This window comes from Oryzias latipes, chromosome 22 (assembly GCF_002234675.1).
Source record: "Oryzias latipes chromosome 22, ASM223467v1".
Classification (NCBI taxonomy): Eukaryota; Metazoa; Chordata; class Actinopteri; order Beloniformes; family Adrianichthyidae; genus Oryzias; species Oryzias latipes.
The window spans coordinates 17,718,290-17,739,687 of NC_019880.2; the positions used below are offsets into that span (position 1 = coordinate 17,718,290).

The 21,398-nt window shown below is 39.8% G+C and overlaps 1 protein-coding gene across 4 annotated transcripts in view; it reads left to right on the forward strand.

The window, feature by feature from the left end:
- The first annotated feature begins 8,746 nt into the window (after positions 1-8,746).
- syt14 (synaptotagmin 14) overlaps positions 8,747-21,398 on the forward strand; it is a 43,458-nt gene continuing 30,806 nt past the window's right edge. For 3 of the 4 annotated variants that reach the window (XM_023951789.1, XM_023951790.1, XM_023951791.1), the window contains exons 1-2: positions 8,748-8,804; positions 20,060-20,107. In XM_023951789.1, coding sequence (XP_023807557.1) covers positions 8,792-8,804; positions 20,060-20,107 — 61 coding nt within the window. In that variant the 5' untranslated portion in view covers positions 8,748-8,791. Of the gene's footprint in view, positions 8,805-20,059; positions 20,108-21,398 lie in introns of all 4 variants that reach the window. The other variant, XM_023951792.1, reaches the window with a different exon arrangement.

Genomic DNA, 21,398 nt, shown 5'->3' on the forward strand with positions numbered 1-21,398 from the left:
TGCCAAGCATAAGTCTATTAGGTGTAAACCCAGTGGTAGCATGTTGAGAGCTACGATAGGCCGAAGTAAGCAGCGGTAAGTGCTCATCCCAGTTCTTCTGATTCTGGTCCACATAACACCTTATCATCTGAAGCAGTGTTCGATTGAACCGTTCTACTTGACCATTGGATGCGGGATGGTAAGGGGTTGTCCTTGTCTTGGTAATTTGCAGAAGTTTGCAAACATTCTGGAACAGCAAACTCTCAAAGTTCCGGCCTTGATCTGTATGTAATTCCAGGGGTGCCCCAAAACGAGCAATGAAATCATACACCAGTTTCTTTGCTGTAGTTTCCGCACCTTGGTCTGGTACAGGAAACGCTTCAACCCACCGTGTGAATTGGTCAATTATGGTCAAAATGTACTTGTTCCCAGAGCTAGAGGCTGGAAATGGACCAAGAATGTCTAGATGCAGCCGATCGAGTGGGGCTCCTGCTTGATAATTTTGCAGTCTGGCCTTTATTGTGGAATGTGCTGACTTGCAGGCATTGCAATGCTGACATTTCTTCACAAATAGGTGGACATCTCCCCCCATTCCATACCAGTGATAGCTCTGGCGCACACGTTCCAGGGTTTTTGCCTCACCTAAGTGACCAGAATGAGGAGGGTTATGGCAAGCCTGCAAAATGTCCCTCTGCATGGAAGCTGGGACAAGTAACAGAAAAGTTGACTTCCCGGTTCCTGGTTTTTCCCAAACATAGTGCAGGACACCTTTGTGCAACAGCACTTGAGGCCAACAGAGCCAAAACTTCTTCACGGCAGGGCTCTCCATCATCACCTCCTCCTTAGTAGGTAGTGTCTCTGACTCTTTCCACTTATGGAGGAGGGAGAGAACGGGATCGGCTTTTTGGAGTGCAGTGAGTTGTTCAGGTGTAACTGATTGTAACCAGTTAACTGCTGGAGTTTCCAACTCTGTATTGACCTGGTCTGTTGCAATTGGCTGTTCACAATTACTGCCATTAGGCTCGACACACCTCACTGCTAAAGGTACAATGTCATCAACATCATCTTCAAACCTTTCCCACTGCTCCTGCAGTCTTTTGCAGTATTTACACCCATGACATGGCAAGTCAGACGCTTTCTTCCCAGCTTGATAACAGTTACATCGGTTGAAGTTCGTACTGACCTGTCTTGACATAGCATCAGCGTTGGAATGTCGATGGCCAGGCCTGTGTTCAATGTCAAAGTCATATTGGCTCATTTCCTCCAGCCAACGTGCCAGCTGGCCTTCGGGGTGCTTGAAGCGGAAAAGCCAGGCAAGGCTGCTGTGGTCTGTCCGCAGAAGGAACTTCTTGCCCAGTAGGTAGTGGCGAAACTGCCGTGTGTAGCGAACAATAGCAAGTAGCTCTCTTCTGGTGACACAGTATCTCTGTTGTGCTGGTGTGAGATGGTTGCTGGCATATGTCAAGACTCGCTCTTCTCCCCACTGGAGTTGTGATAGTACAGCTCCAATGCTGTGATTTGATGCATCTGTATCAAGAATAAACTTGCCCTCAGCAATGGGGTAACAAAGCACTGGTGCAGTGGTCAGCTTCGCTTTTAACTGTGCAAATGCATCTTGATGCTTTTCTGTCCAAAGAAAGGGAACCCCCTTTTTTAACAGGCAGTGAAGGGGACTGGCTAACTCTGCAAAAGCTGGAACAAACTTTCGATAATAGTTACACAATCCAAGAAAAGCTTGTAGATCCTGTTGGTTCTGGGGTGGCTCCCAGAGCTGCACATCACTAACCAGCGCTGGGTTTGGCTGAACTCCTTGACCATTCACAATGTGGCCCAGGAATAGCACCTCATCCTGAAGTAAATGGCACTTAGATGGTTTTAACTTGAGCCCATAGGTGTGTAGACATTTAAAAACTTGTGCGAGCCTGTCCAGACTTTCATCTACCCCCCGACCCAGAACAATGATATCGTCCAGGTCGATCAGCAATGTTTCCCACTGGAGTCCACGGAGCACCAACTCCATTGCCCTCTGAAAAGTGCTTGGGGCATTACAGAGACCAAATGGCATGCGTGTATATTCATATAGACCCCATCTAGTGATGAAAGCTGTCTTCTGACGATCTTTTCCATTCATTGCTATCTGCCAGTATCCGGACTGGAGATCAAGCGTTGAAAACACAGTGGCTCCTCCAAGCACATCCAGACACTCTTCAATCTTGGGTAAAGGATATGCATCTTTGGTGGTCAGGTTGTTGAGACGGCGGTAATCTACACACCATCGGACTCCTCCATCTTTTTTTCGTACCAAGACTACAGGGGAAGCCCATTCAGACGACGATGGTGTTATGACTCCAGCTTTTTCCAGATGTGCCTCCTCTTCACCTTGAAATCCAAGAGGTGTGCGCCTTACTGGTTGACGAACAGGCTTGGCAGATCCTGTATCAATCTTGTGTGTAACAGCAGACAGATAACCCAAGTCCGAGTCATTCTTGGCAAACAGAGATTGATATGTCAGCAGTAGTTGGATGAACTGTTGTTGTTGTTCCTCACTTAAGGTTTCACTGACAGCTGCTGCGAGGCAATGAAGATGTTCTGGGAGGTCGGAAGATGTGACTACTCTTCCCACAACAACTGACGAGCTCTTCCTTCCCATGTTTAGGTCAGGTTCTACTTGATGCTCTCCTGCACATTCTAGCTCTGTAGGATCAGCTTCAACCAGCAGTCCAAGACAAGCTCCTTTTGGTAGTGCTGATTTGCTAGTTGAAAAGTTGCAGAGCCTGACTGGCACTCTCTTTTTCATAGTTGTAAATACACCCCCTGAAGCTATAGCTTCAGTGATGCTCATTGGTTCCAATACTGCTGGTATTTCAGGTCTTGGGTCGTCAACTTCACCCCAAACTACACATTCGGATGATGGTGGTATGGTTGTAGTCTGACTCAGCATCACTCTGGTAACATAATAGTCTGTTCCATCCCCCCTCACTATTTTGGAGGGCACAAGCTCATTATCAATAAAGACTTTGCCGCGTGCATGAATGACAACATCATGACACTTCATTAGATCCAGTCCTAGAAGAACAGAGTCCCGTATCGGGGCCACATGCACATCCCAGTCAATGGACTTGGATGCAATTTTGAAGTTAACATTTAGACCACGCTTTGCAACCATGCTATCACCAACTCCTGCAGTTAGAAGGTTTGTTTTAGATAGTTTCTTCTCATTTTCTTTGGAAAACTGCTGGAAAAGTTCCTCAGAAATTATAGTTGTTTGAGCTCCTGTATCCACCACAGCTTGTGTTGGGATGCCATTCACTTTCACTGGAATCTGTAGGCTCTCCCCTTGGTTTTTGGTGCAGCCAATCTGTAATCCATGTTGCTGTTGACTTGTGTCAGATGTCATTTCTAACTGTAAGCCTTTGTCAGAGTTTTTTTTTATTTTTTTATTTTTTTATTTTATTTTTTCTTTGCTCGGAAACTTTTACTCGTCTTGAGCAGGTTAAGTACAGATGATGTTTTTCTTTACGGCAACAGGGTTGCAATATTTGCTGAGGCTCTTGCTCGGGCACAGAACAGCGGAGAGACCTGTCCATGTGATGAGCGTGAGCACCAACTGAAAACTCCTCACGTTACCCACAACTTAATCTGAACTCCAAGTATCGCGTTACTTCTTAACCAATAAGAATAGGCTGACAGGGGTTATCCTATGTTGAAGTAGCTGCCTTACAATATTCTAAATTTAACTTTTGGGACAATAATGACATCGTCCCACTTCTTTGTTTTCATCTGACTGTGCATTTAGAAAATGCACATTTTAAAGCCTCATAAGTATGTTTCTATTTTAGGACAGGTGGGTTATGACAATATTTGGGAGGGTTTTTATGCATTTAATACAAATCTGTAATCAAACTTGTAAGAGAGTGTGAATCTAAACATTGACTTTATAATTGTGCAGTGCACGATTGTGTTCTCTAAAGAAGCGGCTTATTTGTGTTTGAGCCTCACAATCTCCAAACACAACAGAAAATACTTTTTCATTCATCATCTAAACAAACTTTTAACGTTTTCTCAAAATCATGTTATTTTTCAAAAGCATCATCTTAACATGACACATGTATTTATGTGTACTTTATCGCGTTGCTGTAATTAGAAAGTGATGTAATAGCAAAGGGAACATGTCATTTTAATGTTTGTTAAGCTTTTGCTAATGCGTTGAGTCTGAATCACATGAGACATCTTGGCTCTTGATTACCATGGCAACCACATGATGACATGGGAGTATAAAAATAAGCTCTAAAGGTGTCATTCTGGGATGAAACAGCCTCTGTAAGCATGAAAAGCTTCATTAATAAAGTGTGTCAAACACTGGTTTTCCTGAGTGACTCACATCAGCAGGATGGGCCTAATTGTGATGTCATCTCCTGAAACTGATTCTAGCCGATTTGTATACAGCTTTACTCACTTAGTGATATTCATATTTAATATTTTGTGTTAATATTTAGTTAATATGCTCATTTTCAGAAATCATGTAAATATCCTTCTCTATTTTCTTCTCTTTTTTACTTAAACGTTTTGTGGCATTCAGAGTGAACGTCAGAGTATGATTTTCTTTGTACAGGGAAAACCGTTTCTTTAACGTGCCTATGACAATAAATCCTTTGAATCTGAAGCAGAATTTCATAAAGCTCCATTGCTTGTGATGTGTTTTTGATTTAACTAGCAAATGAGACTATTGAGTCAGGTCACAGAGGTTAAAGAGTGAGCAGCAGGGGGATTACATGCATTAGTATAGGTACGCTACACTTATCTGCAATTCTCATTCGTTTTGAAACATGCCAGATAGTATAGCAGTTTTTTCTTTAAAGAATTTTAATTTTATGTCATTTTTCTAATGCAATTTTACGCTATATATGTACATTTTTACTCTGTTTTACTCATTTTATTTTAAGTCTCTAGGTGGCTGGCCATGGTCAGAACGGGACAGAGGATGGAAATTAGCCTAGGCTACAATCCTGCATATTTACAGTGTCTCGTTACCTTTAGAGTATTCTACACTGTTTGTTGTATGCATTGTCCCTTAAATAAATAAATACAAATACAAATACAAACTACTTTAAAGAAAAAAAGGCAGAAAAGACATTTTTACTTTTCTAGAAGACTTTTATTCCTGAAGTTCAGGGATTTGCTTGTTCTTAAAATCGATTGAGACATATCTGTGGCACTTCAGTGAGAGGTGTCAGTGGGCTGTGTGTGGGATGGAAACCACACAGTCATTGTTTGGAGGCACACTGAACACGCTTCCTGCTGATTCTCCTCTTCAACCATCAGCAATCAGGGAATGATTAAAAAGCTGCACGACGAGGTGTTCTGCACTCAAAAGCTGCTGAAGAGAGATAAAGAAAACCCACTTCTTAGACACAAATTTGTGATGAATATTTAAAAAATTGTGTTTGCATCCATCTTTGACAGAAAAAGATCTGTAGACAAAAAAAAGAAACCTTTTTTTCAGCTTAGTACAATTATTCAACACACTATAAAGAATCTTTAACACCATTTGGATGAAATGCTGTGCATGTCTGTAATATCTGAGTCATAATCCAGATTATTTGAGTATTTTTCCCTTTTCTTAAAACAGGCGAGTTTTTCGATCTCAGGACTAAACATGTTGGCTAATAAAATAGACTACATAAGATATAATTATGTTTCTTACATAATGTACCTACAAAAAAACAAACACACATAAAAACAAACACACACACAGTAGTATGATTATATAACAAGAAAGTTTAAAAAAAGGCCATTTCACAGCCTTTGTTGGGAAAATCTCAACTAAAATTAGCTTGTACTTACCATCTGTTGAAACTTTACCTGCAATTTGAATTAAAAATAAAATCTCTGCTCTCCCTGTGCATGCGTGGATTTTCTCCAGGTACTCTGGATTGTTCTCACAGTCCTTAAACATGCTCCATAGTTTAGTTGGTGACTCTAAAGTGTCCCTAGGTGTGAATGTGTGACCTGTCCAGGGTGTACACCCCACCTTCACCCAACCGTGGTCGGGTTAGGCTCTGGCAGCATCGTGATCCTGTGAGGGATAAAACTGGTTCAGAAAAGTAATGGATTGATGGAAAATTGTTTGTTTTTGAAAAACTTAAAACATATAATATTTGATACATGACTTTGTCAGCTCTCCAAATGAGCAGTGTAATATTTCCTTTCCTAAAAAACCTAATGTAAACCATCACATACATACAGTGCACAGATAATCCGACAGGGGGCAGTAACTCAATTATTAGACGACCTTCCAGCGACACTGCAAGGCTGCCATGATTCAGGAGTTGGACAGTACCATTTTTGAATAAGAACTTTACTAAATTTGAAAATGTTACAGTAAAAAAAAACGATTTACATTCGAAACATTAATAGGAACAGTTACTGAGTTGATGCAATGTGAAAATAATCCAAATTTTAGAAACTATGTACTAGTAATTCCGTGTTGAAAATGCAGTATCATTTTATTATACTTCATGCATTATATTAAACATTTAGCAACATAAAGTCTTTTTTATTTTTAAATTACTTAACTTGGTATATTTCTAATAAAAAACTAGATGTGTAATTTGCTGTATCATGATGATTGATGGGTATTTGTTGTTGCCATGATAAAATTACCTAAAACTTCCCTTTGCTTACTGCTTTCGACTGTATTTTAGAAGCCAAAAAATACAGTGTGGAAGATGTTGTGAACAGGATCATGGATAGGAACCCAAGCGACACGGAGCAGCTTGGGGAAGATGATGAGGAAGAGGAACAGGAATGGACTCCTGCGGCAGAGACTATAGGGAAGACTTTGAGAGCAGTAATGATGATGAAAACCCAGACGTTCCAGAAGAGGACACAACACTAAAGCAGTCAGCCAGTAGTAAAGTGAAAGGAAAGGTGTACCAGTGGAAAAGAAAAACTGTTTGAACCTCCATCTGTTGTTTGTGGAATGTGTAGAATAAGACTATCAAGAGAGACTTGACTGGATAACATATATGTACTTTAAAGATTTTGAAACTGATGAAATGCTACAAGAAACATCAGAAGAAAAACATTTGTACAGTGTGCAGGGAAAAAAAAGAAAATCAGTGAACAAATGCTCAGAAATTGAGAAAATTCTAGGTATGTGCATTTACATAGAGTTAATGCAGATGCCGAACATAGGGGGAGATGGAGACAAGGTACCCTCCTGTTTGTGATGTGATGCCATGAGATTAATTCCTGAATTTGCTGATGCAGATTCACTTTCAAGACAACCTCAATGTGTCTGAGGATGCAAAAAAAGATAAAGTGTGGGACCTCATGCCATGGTTAGAGAAACTACGCCAACGCCTTCTTTGTATACTTCTTGAAGAATTTTGCGCTGTTGACGAACTCATTGTGCCTTTCAAAGGAAAATCCCATCTACGGTGCTACATGCCAGGAAAGTCTCACAAATGGGGGTTCAAGATGTGAGGACGCGCTGGACAGAGTGACATTGATGCGTGCCAAGGAGGAAAAGATTCTGACTCTGAGAAATCATTGGTGTTTTAGGAGATGTTTTCTTGAAAATGACCTCAACTCTTTCAGCAGGAAGAAGTCCCAAAGTTTTGGCTGACAAAGATTTTACGTCAGATGCACTGGTAGAGCACTTGAAACAAAGAGGAATCTACTACATAGGCACAGTCCGAATGAACAGGGTGAAGAACTGCCAACTGATGGATTTTTTTTTTTTGCAAGACAGCTAATAAGACATTATTTTCTTTTTTTTAATCTCAGAGCTGTCTGCAATCTCAGTTTTTAATTTATTTTAAATCCTGTTTTTAATTTTAGAATTTTGACTTCAATATGAAAATACTGACTTTAATAAAAATAAATCTGACATTAAAGTCAGAATGACATCTGTTTTTGGTCTCAGAATCCTACATTTAAACTCAGAATTCAATTCAATTCAATTTCAAATTCAATTCAATTTCATAATTCTATGTTTATTCTCAAATATATAAATATAAATGTATATTTCTGAGTGTTTTTTCTTAGGATTTCGGTTTTATTTGCACAATTTTGACTTCAATGTCGGACTTTATTGTCAAAGTTCTTAACTTTAGAAAAAGTGTGGGGGGGGGGGATACTAAAAAACCAAAAGCTAGACTTTCTTATCAAATTGAATTATTTTCTGCAGTAAAATAATTTATAATTACTAATTAAAAATAATAAAAAATATAAGGCTATCGATACTTTAATGGAAAATTCCTGCTTCATGCGAAACTAAACCAATTTCAGTAAGTGAATCAATCAAATGTGACCTAAAGTCACCTAAAGTGACTTTTGTTTTGTTCTTAACACAGAACTCCAAGTCATAATAATTTGTAGAAAGCTGGTCTGGGATCTGTTTTGAATGGGGCTACAAACTTCTGACTTAATGACCTCTTCTTAATTTTTCATACAAATTGTGTTCTCAATGTATGGAAGTGCATTGCATTCCGTTTAAAAAAAAAAGTTTGCGCTTCCTAAATACCCAAAGTATTTATATGGAAAGAAAACTTAAATAAGTTTTAATATGTTAAAGACATTTTTACAGGAACATTTACACTTAATCTTAACTGTCTTAGTTTAAAAGAAATACTGTGAGTTGTTTAGAAAAATCTTTCAAACATAAAACATCGATTTGATCTTTTTGCAGCGTTTGTTTATGTGGACTGTACCACAACCAGATTCCTCCGCCTTCCGTCCCCCTGCCTGCAGTGGGCCGCTCCCCCTTTTTTTCCGCCCGCTTTGGTTGAAGCCAAAACAGAGCATCATGGCGATTGATGGTAAGTAGGGCAATAATGTGTCTCCTCCTCTGCTTCTTAACTTCAACATGGAAAGGAGCCGCGGCCGGGCGGCTGGGCTGTAACGTGGTCCCGCAGAAACTTGCTGTGTTGTGCGTGAAGCGGGGATTTTCCATTGCGGTGCGGGAGCCGTTTGGTGCTGAAAGGATAGCTCCGCGCGCTCAAAAACCGGAGTGGCGCCGGTTCGCTGGTTTAGTTTTGAGCATCTCCGTTTGAACGTGTTATTTTTTTTTTTTTAACTTAGATTGAAAAAGAAAAAGAGCAAAAGTTGCGTGTGTCTAACAGAACGCGGTGTTTAGCTCTGACAGGAACACACGCTGTCCTGTGCTTTTACTTTTACCTGCGATTATGTAAGTTTGCGTGCTGTAAGCAGCTTTCAGGCTTTGTTATTATCACTTTGAGTAAGAAGCTTCCATAGGAAACCTTATATAGTCTTAGCTAAATCATTAAGACTAATTCAAACAATTGTAGAGCCGCCCCTGCTTTCTTCTGCCTTCCATACTAAATGTAATACCTGTTTATTCAGTTTCCATCTGTCTCTTCTTTTATTTGTAATCCAGGATGGAGATGTCACTTCCGTGTGCTATAGAGTGGAATCTCTGCTGTAGTTTTTGCTAAAGCAATAAAGCTGGAACCAGCACAGCCGGGCGAGTTCACCTCCAAAAACTGGCACAGAGATGCCGGACTCTTCAGTTTTTGTAAAGTAGGCAACTGGACCATCTGCTAAATGTGGGTCTTTGCTAATCCCACCTGTCCAATCCAGACATGTTTGTCTGTTTTTGAAAGATATCAACAGTTCTAAAAAGTTTGTTTTTGAGTGAACTAACTCAAGATTTCCTTTTCTTCTTCTTTTATTCATAATTGAAAGACCCACTCCAATGAATATTGGTTTTTGATGTGTTCTTGTAGCAGTTTTCTGACGACAGAGGACATATATAAAGAAAATAAATGTTGCATTTCTGAGTATTTCTTTATTCAAATTGGAGGGAATCAGGAGCAGATAAAAAACATGGGTGTAGATGTGAGGTAAAAGCTGCAATCGGCACCCAGCTCTGCTCCATTCTGATGCATCCACTGCTATACTACTAGATCCATGTACGTCTTCATTTTCCTCGTCTGAGCTGGAATATGGATCAAACTGTACGGCAGGATAGCTCCAATACTGGTCGCCATTTTTGTTGCACCGGTACAGGTTGGTGGTGTGCCGAGCTGTAAGAAAGAGCGAGGTCACGTAAACAAAGGATGATGGGAAATGGAGACGGAATTATTCTGCACCAACAGTCCCTCACAGAACTCGGAAGCAAATTTCTAATGAACTCCAGAAACTATGTCCAAGAAAACCACAGTTTTAAAAAGAATTTGGCTAAAAGTGGCATAATCATAATTAAAAGATCACTGAGAACACTTAAAAAAATGGTTCAAAAGATGATTGAAGTGGCACTATAACTGTTGAAATGGTTGAATTTGATCTTTTTTGTCTCTATGTTAGTTTATTTTAAGTCCGTTTTGTTTCGGATGTTTTTTCTAGTGCTTCAACGACCCACTCCCATCATCATATAATCTATTATAAAAGCGTTTTCAGTGGTTTAATCTGCTCCCAGTTCACAACGATTTGAATAAAGAAATACTCAGACGCTTCATTTTCTTTATATATGTCCTCCGTTATCCCAAAAATGCCACAAGAATAGGATAAAAACACCAAAAACATGGAGCGGGTCTTTAATGAATGATGTGGTTTTTGTTTTTCACGTTTGCTCACTTCCTCCGTTTACTCATTTACTTGCTTGCTCCCTGATTTCATCACAAGTGATTTCCTCTTAAATCGGCACGTGTGGCAACTCTTAGCTCCAGCAGGCTCTTGTTACCGCCATGCTGCTCCCCGTGCTCCATGTTGTCTAATCACCTCAGCCTCCTGGCTGCATTGGTCGGCGGAGTCCAGTTTCCTGTGAGGCTGCAGTCAGAGGGGGGGCGATGTCTTCCACCAGAGCCAGGGCGAGTCTGTGCAGCAGCTGTGGGGAGGACTGATTGACACCTACAGCATCCTGCAGCCAGCCTGCTGTGGGAGGCAGCATGTTTTAGTGCCTGTACTTGTCAGGATGCGGTACAGGAACATCAGACATGCAGTGCAAGTTTCTTACACCACGATACAAAGACTTGTAGTTTGTCAAGATGAAGAAAACTTTATTGCTCTGAACATGTCGACACATCTCTTCATTCTTGTTTTGCACTGGTTCAGGTTGGTGGTGTGTCGGGGCTGTAAGAAAGCTTGAGAACTCATAAACAAAGGTTGATGGGAAATGGAGACGGGCTTACTCTGCACCAACAGTCCCTCCCAAAACTCGGAGGCAAATTTCTAATGAACTCCTGCTGCTCTGCAGAAACTATGTCCAAGAAATCACAGTTTTTTTAAAAGCTTGAGCTAATTATAACTGCTCTTCAGCTTTAAAAAAAAAGTTGTTTAATATGCAAAAAAAAGTCAAAATCTTGCATATATTTATCTAATTTTATATTTCTTTACAACATGAAACAATAGCAAATAGCCTTGACTGAAACAGACTTGTTTTAAAACAAAGTAGCTATTTTTTTTTATTGATTTAGAAGGAATGTGCTGACAGAGCAAGGGAGATTTCCAGCGTTGGCAGTGTGGATAGAAATTGCTGAAGTGTCCCAACATCTTTTTTTTAGCTTGCTAATTTATTTTTGAATAGTTAAAGTATTATTTATTTATTTAAAGCTATAAACATATATATATATATATATATATATATAACCGATCTTAATTACTAAATGGATTTATGCAGCCGGCTTTTCTTTAGGAAGGACGGTTGATCTAAACAGGTCAAAGGCTTTTTTCTAGTGACAAAGTTTGGAATTTAAATTGAACTGCTGTGCTTTTTAGATAAAGATATAATACAGTTATTGAAGGCTGGAGAAGTTAACAAACGTCTGTGTTTTTTACGGTTGTGTAGAAGTCTTTTGGCTCACTGACCAGGGTGTGTTAATCTGTGGGGGATTAGCTTTAGTAGGCCAGATTATTCTTGTCTGAGTGTCACATTAGATTGGAAATTTTGGTAAAGGTGATGGCCTCTGTTGGAATAAACACTCACTTGAATATCTCCCAACAACTGCATCCTTTTGGGACATTTGGGCCTTTTTAATGTGAAGGGGCGGGGCTCTGGGAATTGTAGTTTTTAACTGGTTGTCAGGAGGGATATAAAACAGGATGTTGAGCGATGTCTGCAAAGCAAGAAGAAAACGCTGAAAGTAAAAAAGGAAAGCAAAGGGTTTTGGAGGCACACCAACAAATAGACACTTCAGTTGGATCTATGTGTTTGTGTGAACTGTGATTTAATGACCATTCTGTGAGGTAGGGCTGCACGATATGAGGAAAACTTGCGATATGCGATATTAGTGATCAATATTGCGATAACGATAAATTTGCGGTAAATAAACAAATAGAAAAATAAACAAAAACATCATTCCCATTTCATTGCAACTGTTTCAAAATTATACTCCAAATGACCCTCATCGACATGGGGGACAAACGTCAGGGTGGCTAACCCTGGTCCTCAAGAGCCTCAACCCTGTCTGTTTTCCAATTCTCCCTAGACTGCTCGATAATGATAACCAAAATCAGGTGTGTTCAGTCAATCAGGATGTGAAATCACTTGAGTCAGCCAATCAACAGCAAGCTGGTTAAGGAGAGCTGGAAAACAGGCAGGGTTGAGGCTCTTCAGGACCAGGGTTAACATAATAGGCCTCCATCTGATTGGTGAACAATGGGAAGGCGTCCATCTGATTGGTCAAAGCATAAAGGGATTTATTTGATTCCTTAAATGCTTCAAGCTGCTAGAAGATTGTTTTAACACATTTTGGGTTTGCGATTTATTGCGATATTCGCCGTCTTTTGCGATATGCATATTGCAGAGCTGGATATTGCGATAACGATAAATTTGCGGTATATTGTGCAGGCCTACTGTGAGGCATCTCCTTCCATCCTCACTGAGCGTCTGTGCTGGATGTTTTCTGTCTTTTACGCTTGTTGTTGCCCCTGTGCTGTTCTGTGGGGTGAAAGCATCTCTGTGAGGATGAGCGCAGGTGCAGCAGAAGCTGCACGGATCAATCATTTCATCTTAAGGATGGATGGAGAGCTTTGAGCTGTGTTATGGATTTGTGAAACATCGTCATGCCTTTTAACCTCTTATATCCAATTACTGCAGCAGAGAGAAAGGAGTCGAGCACCTGTGTTCGCACTAAATAACATTTATTAGTGAAATCTGTTTAATTTGAACTTTTCTTTTGGCAAAACGCTTTATTACCACAGGCTGCAGCCTTTAAAAGAGGAAATCAGGCAAGGAAACAATGAGTTTAGAGTCATTCCTATGAGACTTGTATTACAATTTATGCCATGGTCCAGGTGAATACTCGATTCTGATTGGCTGCTGGGTGTGCGTTAAAAAGTGCAGGATAACTGCAGGATAACTGCACGGTGAAAAAAGAAGTTCCGGTCACCTAGCTTAAATTTTTTGTATCACTGCGCCGGCTACTTTAAAACAACCTTTGGCTTCATCATTTAGACAAAAACAAGCGGTAAGAGGTGAACTTTCTCTGTGAACTGATGCTTTATTCAACCCATAGGAAAGATCAGCATATATATATATCGCTTTATATCGCCGAATCCTGACTGCAGCGGTGGTGTGGCGCGACGCAGACTATTTGTTGCTCCGCACCACGTAACAAATAGTCCGCTTTTTGTCAGAAAAGCATTCCAAATCGGAAAAAAAAACAAGAATTAAGTACTAAAACGGGTTACTATTTTGTAGGTGACCATGGTATAAGCGAAGTATGCATTATCACTTTGTAACGCACTTCGCGTCGGACGGTTCAGGCTTCCACAGCGTGCGTTAAAAAGTGATAATGCACACTTAGTCGGCCATTAACCCTTAAATATATAAAAATGTGTGTCAAAGACAATATATCTTAGGTAAAGCTTTTCCATTTATAGTTTACTTTAAACACAAATCGACAAAATATCATCTTTAAAATGATATTGAGTTTTACAAGTTAAATGAAGACTCATTTTTCTAAAAATGGACAATTATGAGCCAATTTTACAACACATAATTATGATTATTTCAATAAAACTGGAGCTAAGAAAACCAGAAAAAACCCAGACAGATTAAAAGACCTATACCATGCTATTAAACACTATCCATATATATGGAAATATATTAACTTGGGCACACAAACGAACGTTTTTTTTGAATAAAGTATGAGTTATTTTTGCAGATCATTTTCCTTCCAGGGAGTAAAACGACTTAATTTCTGAGGCACCGTGTGGGTGACGCCCATTTTATGATGCAAATCTAGAGCCGGCCTCTGCAGCGTTACTGTGTTTCGCCCATGAAAAAAAAACAACAATCAAACGTTTTCAGACATGTGCATGTTGTGCATGTAAAAGGAAAGAATTTTTGCCAAACACCATTAGCGCTGCAGAGAAAGTGTGTGTGTGTAAGTCTGGGGGCGGTGCTGGCAGCACAGACTCTTCCTGGAGGGGGCTGTTCCCACTGGTCTACGTCACAATGTGAGAACTCGCTCGTTTTTGATGGGTTGGGCGGGGCTGGTGCTCAAAGCACAGGTTTTTAGAGGAATACTCTTCATGAGGAATGTTAAATACACTTAAAAGCTCAAAAATTGATTTTGCACGGGATAGGCCCTTTAATATAGACCAGTCTGGGTTCAGAAAAGTGTAATGATGCTAACCTAGCTACCTACTTAACCTTTACTTACCCTTGAATATTGCTCAGAGCTTCAATAACCCACAAACATGTGTTTTGAGTACTGGCCTGAAAACATTCCACTTGCAAACTCCACATGTTGCCACAAAAGTATACAGTTAATTCCAGGATTCTTTACACTTTAGCATCTTAAACTTCCAGGTGTGATAATTAATCATTTCTGGAGAAAACAGTGGAGTCATGACAGATTAGTATCATGTCTTTGGTTCTCATGTTTTGGTCTCCAAGTGATTTTCCACTCCTGAGCCTCTGCTTTCTGATTATCAGGTCAAACTGATACCCAGTTTCTCTGATATACACTGACCCACTTTTTGCTTCTAGTGCTTGAAGCTATGAAGAGTTCTATAACAGAAATGTGGATGTATAGTTTGTCAGAACAGCCAAACACCATGATGTAAAAATGTGGAGAAGCGGTTGTAGACGCTATAAATTTCTAGCACAACTGCTGTGTAAGCCAACTACGTTTTAACTCATGGGCTACGTTCACACTGCAGGGCTTAATGCCAGTGTTGAAAAAATTTTGATTTTTTTTTTGCAAGGTCGTTCACATTTCCAATTAAATCCGAACTTTTGTGATCTCCTGTGTGAACGTGAAATGACCCAGAAGTGACCCGCATGCGCAGAAGAGTACTCAACGGTGAACGATGTCACTCGTTGTTTGCGGAAGTAGCTAACGTTAACAATGGATGTCAACAACAGTGTTGTCAACAGCGGAGCTCTTTTTGCATTATTAAATTTATTTTCACAAAGGAGGATCTGGTCCAGATGCCTCATGGACGCCTCCCTGGGTAGGTGTTCCTGGCACATCCCACTGGGCGGAGGCCCCAGGGAAGACCCTGGACACACTGGAGAGACTATGTCTCTATTGGCTGTCCTAGAAACGTCCCCATAGGAGCTGGAGGAAGTGGCCAGGGAGAGGGAAGTCTGGGCATCTTTGCTTAGCCCTTGTTCTATCTTAGATGACCCCATCCTTACATTGACGTGTTCTCCCTATCATTACAAAGGTGGATAAAGGTGAAAAGATTTCATGTAATCCGTGGACACCAGTGAAAATCACAAATCATTGAAGAAAAAAGGTTCAGCGCACTGTTTAATGGGTCTAGATGACCCAACTCCCAATGTTAAAGTGCCTAGGATAGCACAAGGGTTACACTGCTGCCCCCACGACTCGATCTGGGACAAGCGGAGGAAGATGGCATGACATGTTTATCCTCAAGGAGCTCATTGGCTGAAGGTTATGAAACTACCTGGTTACATTTGGTATTTACCTCTCCTAGTCTATTCTTGGCTACTTTTTATGGCAGCTGTCTCAGTCAAGAGCTGCTTCTTTCAGAGGAACCTCTGTGTCATCTTGTCCTTCAAAGACTACTGAAGTTCGAACTGACTGTGGTTGTTGGTGAGATGAGGGCTGTATTTACTGTCACATCTTCGTCAGTTGTTGCTTAGTCTGAGCCTAATGAGCAGAGCCTAAGGATGAGCCTGAGTAGATGTTTTACAGCAGCATAACATTCAAAACGAACTGAATGGAGGTGATAAACTCTGACGTAAAAAAACAAGAAATAAGGAAATAAACAAAAAAAGAGCAGTTTTAGATCCTCATGAAGCAATTATTTTCTATGAAGTTCATTCTTGGAGCCCCTGTGATGGACAGGCGAACTGTCAAGGGTGCAGCCCACCTTCGACCAGCAGTAGGTGGATAGGCTGCAGCATCCTGTATAATCATTTAGCAATATTTATTGTTTTAATGTACTGCAATAAACAATATATTTTGTTTACTTGAAGAAAAATGGATCTTGCTCATCATCTTAATTAATTCAAGTTAGAATCAGAGACGTGTTGCAAGTTGACCGTTAAAGTTTTTGCTTAAAAGTTCTAGGATGATTTCTTCCTCCCACTTTTCCATGTGTCAGCCTCAGACCATCCATCTGCTCAGATCCTAACCGCATTAACCTCAGCAGCCAACAGCTGAAGGAGAAATTCCTTTTAAGAATCTGGGACAAAAAAGGCTTCCAGCTCAAGACTGACTGTGAAACCCCATTCCTTATCTGGACCGACCCCGGCGAGTGGAGGACACTCCCCTTATGGATCCAGACTGGAGCTTTGCTTGGTGAAGTTTGAACCTGTTTTTAAAACACTTTTTGGGGGTTTCATAAAGTGATCGGGCTTATGGTTTATTGGATGGGGTGAAACAAAACAACTGAACTAAAACTTACCAAAGTAAAAGTAGCTTAAATCCAGTCAAGAAAAGGACAAGAAAGAATACAGGAGCGAAAAGCAAAAGTGGAGCAGAAATACGGTTTTCTTAAAGTCTGCTGACCTACTTGTTGTACTGAGACACCAAACAGTGAGGAGTTCTGCAGAAAATGCATTTAAAGCTCTGTATAAAGAGGATTTAGGAAGAACACCTAAAATGGTTGTTTTTCTGTTGTAATAGTCAAAGAAAGCTGTAGAGCAGTCAACCCTTCTAAGGACAAATGCTGTAATCAATCAATCTGGAGAAAGTCACAAGTAATGAAAGTAATCCCAATGGATTCTGGATAGGCCTCAATTTTCCTGTAAAAAAGTTACTTTTTTGTAATTGTCCTTTTTGTATAAAAGTCCGATTGTTAGATCAAAATGAGTGATGACATGAGGTAAAGGTTGCCATGTCTGTCTGCTCTCATTTGTCTCTGTGCTGGAGCTCCTACAAGTGTCCCAGTTGAAACAGGCAGAGCTACACAAAAAGCTCCACCTGTGTGCGGATCCCAGCGGCTGCAGCCTGGCTCAGCTCAGAGACTGAGAGGGTTTCTCAAATGTGAGTAAAAGCTCTGAATTACAGCCGCTGCATGACTGCAGCTCAGAGTGAAATCCTGCATCAGATGCTGGTCTGGAGAATGCACACATGTTGAAATATCCTCCTCCAGAATTAATAAGAGACCTAAAATATGTATTAGCCCGAAATTCAACTTGTTAAAATGTTGATTAAATATTAAAAGGACTGAGAAAATGATATATCAACTTCTGTAAAGCTTAATTAATCATGAAACACTGCTATATTATTCACACTCTTGACAGAATGAGGCTTAATTGGCATCTGTATTAAAAAAATAGTCCATGTTTTAGATTAAATACGAATTTAGAAGGATCAGCTCATGGGGGAACAGGATGTGAATTTCAGGTTCTGGATAATGATGTGTGGGCGCCATGTTGTTGTCTTCTGCCATCATGTCTTCTTGATTTAGTAAAGCTTAATATTTGTATATTTGTTAAGCCTAAACTAATGTATTTGCTTTTTTAATGTAGATGTTTCTTAGTTTTTGTTTTAATGCTGACCGTTTGAACTTACAGTTGATGAAATCGTAAATGAAGTATTTATTCTTTATTCTGGTTGGGGGGATGGCAGGTTCGGTTCCTGCCTTGCCGTCTATGTGTCAAAGCGTCCTTGGGCAAGACACTGAAGCCCACATTGTTCCTGGTGGTTGTAGGTTGGGGCCAGTGTAAGGCAGCCATCAGTATGTGAATGTGTGTGTATGGGTGCATCGCACACACTGAGCATGTGATGCGCGCTCAGGAACGCGCTGAACAGGAATTCTTCAATGCGCTTTTAGCATACGATGATTACACTGGACTGTCGCTACTCCAGACTAGTGCATGTACTACTTAGAGGCTTGGTACAAACTCTTGAAGTGGTGCAAATCTAGTCAATCTTAATTCAGGCTTTTTCTTTCACAGCTCTATTCTGATATATGAAAGACTTGGAGTCAAACCCAAATTATTCATTTCTCCTTAATTATCGATATTTAAACCATTGGCACTTCCTTGAATTAAGAAGGACGCTACCCATGCGTCACTACCAAATCCGAGTCCTATTGGTCAAAGTTCATCTGGTTTAACTTTTAACACGCATTCAATGGCCGCATGTCTTGTGTATGAAGCCCAAAAACTGACTTAAAAAGGTGTGTAGCGCCGCGTGAACAGAAGAGTTTTGAATGTGGAAGCCCAAACGACACATCCATATATTTGCGCTTACATGGACTTTATATTGGAAGTGGTTTTTTGAACAGGAGTTTCCGAGCTCAGTGTGAACATAGCATATAGGGCTTTGGACCTTAAAACAAAGTAGAAAAGTCCTGTATAAGTATACACAATTTACCATTTATTTTGTAAAATTAAATATAGCAAAAGACTTTCAAAAAAGGGAAATTTGAAATGTACAAATAAAAAATGGCTTCATGAAGTTTTCTTAGTGTAAAAAAACCAAACTTCCAACCTTTACTTTTATTCCAATCAGAAGTATTGTTTTCATTCTCAAACAATTAAGATATAAAAAAAAAAGAACAAATCATCAGGTCCAGAGTGCTCTAATTTAACACATAAAAACAGAAACACTTTTCTGAGCAATTCAAAATGTATTGACCACAAACGTCTTGTTAATACTGTAATACATGTTATTCCACAGTTTACCATCCCATGCGATCAGCCCTCATTCATGTGTGATAACCAACACGTTGTCGGGCTTTATCCCTTACATTATAGATAAAAGATGTGGCGTTGGGCTTTTGTTTTGAGTCAGTTCTGTAAAGAACTACAAAGTCGGACACTGACCACGTCACAGCAGCAACACGGCGCGCGACGCGCACACGGACACCTGACCAACACCAAGATGCACAAACAGAGCGATGTAAGGAGGGTTTTCAGCTGAGTTCAAATAAAACATTCAGGAAAACAGCCGGGACTTTGTTTTTTAGATTTCAGAACAAGACAATAGTTAGAAGTTAAAAAATGAGGTTAATAAACACGCTAATAACAGTCTGTAATTAATTCATCGGGAATGACGCATACATTGACAACCCTAACAATGAGTCATGTCTTTGACAAAATTTTATTTTTTTATACTCAATGAGATTTAAAACTCTAAACATCACCAAAGCCAACACAAAAAGGCATTCACTAAATGTTCTCAAACAGTATTATACAAATATGATCACTTAGAGAAAGACACTTTCGAAATTACTAATAAGACAATGTTCATTCTTTTTCATTTAACATTATGTGACAGTATGAAATTTAGCTTTTTATTGTATTAGGGAGATTGCTTTTGTTTTATTATAAATTAATTAAAAGAAGAATTTGGGGAGATTTTTTAATACATCTGTATATTAAGAGACTGTAGTTTTGTTTTGTGTTTTGCAACAAAAAAAGATAAACACGAAGATATGGAATTGTCAGGTTATGGTTTTGGTAACCTTACAATTACCACTTACGATTATAAAAAATGTTTTTTTTGGAAACTTTGAATTTAATGTTATAAAAGTCTCTTGAGCTGCTTTAATTTTGAAAGTCTGTCTGCATCCGTCTCTGTCACTGTCAGAGTGTCTTTATTTTTAAATGTTCCACAGTCATTCTGTCCTCTGGTCCTCCATCACAGCGCGGCTCATTGAAACTGCATTGTCTTTCCAGGTGGCGACCGTAACTGTGGACTACATGAGCTGATCTGCGTCAGAAAAGGTAGGGCAGATCAAAGCTCCAAGAGGCTGACCTTTGACCTGTGTGTTGACCCTCCTGTTCCATCGACACCCCGTCGTCCCGTTCAAATTCATTTCATGATTTCTTCAGTGCTGCGCTGCTTTCACTTCTGTTCTGCTGGAGTTTGTCTCTTATTGTTTCATGTCCTTGTTTCTTGTGTTTGTCGTTTTCCAAATGGTTCAAAAACCACAATAAACTGAACAACCCTCAGTTAAAAAACAGAAATAATAAAAATATTTTCTATTAAGATTTATTTATTAAGAATGAATACATACATGGCAAGAAGAAGAGTCCAAAACTACTAAAATCTCTGCCTCATATTTCCTATAAAATGATAAACACATGATCATGCAGTGCAGGAGGCATATAAACCTGAACACAGAAATGGCTTAAAAACCCAAAAGTTTTCAAACTATTACACAAAGATACATTTAAGAGAACCAAGTTTTAGAATCCCATAGATGTTCTCACATTTGCTGGTAGACACATTCTGTAAACACGACTTCAACAAGCCCATATTATTACACTACCACTGCTGTGCTTGCCTACAATGCAGTGTGTTGCACACTTAATGTTTAACAATTCCACTCTAACGTCATCTGCAAATTTGACAGCACTGTGTTGACAGTTTTGACCCCATTAGTCTTCCACGCTCAGTCTTTTCAGAAAGAGAAAGTTTAATCAGTCTCTAAAAACTAGGTCATGATTAATATTCCTGGAACATTTAACATCTCCAGTGCAGTTTTATTAAAAGACTTTTAAGTTTTCTCTCAGCTTAGCAAGCTCACACCTTCAGACACACCTTTTCCTGACTCGTGCTCCTACAGGTCAAAGCTGTGGATGGGTTCTATTGTTTCCTCTGCACAAAACTTTTATCCTTCCTCTAGCTGTTCTAAGTTCTTGACGTAGGAATCCAGTCTGGAATAAACGGTCCATGTGTAAAGAAATAACTCAATTTGTTGAGATAGCCTTTTCTTTTAATTTATGAATTTATAAATCAATAGATTAAGGTATGCACCGTATGGGAGTGGACCCTCACAGGTGCTGCAGGTTATTGGGTTGTCCAGGGCCGTGAAGGGCGGACGGTTCAAGGGATATCCTTGAACCGGCTGCAGGTGTGCCTTTCATTCTTTCAGTGTGTCTGGAGGCTCGTTGAAAAAGGAACGTGCAATTGTTGCGCTTGTGGTAAGTGTATTGTGAAAAGCATTTGTAAAGCTACAGTAAGATGCATGCACAGGTGATGCAGTTGTTCGGTGTCCTTACATCGCATTCT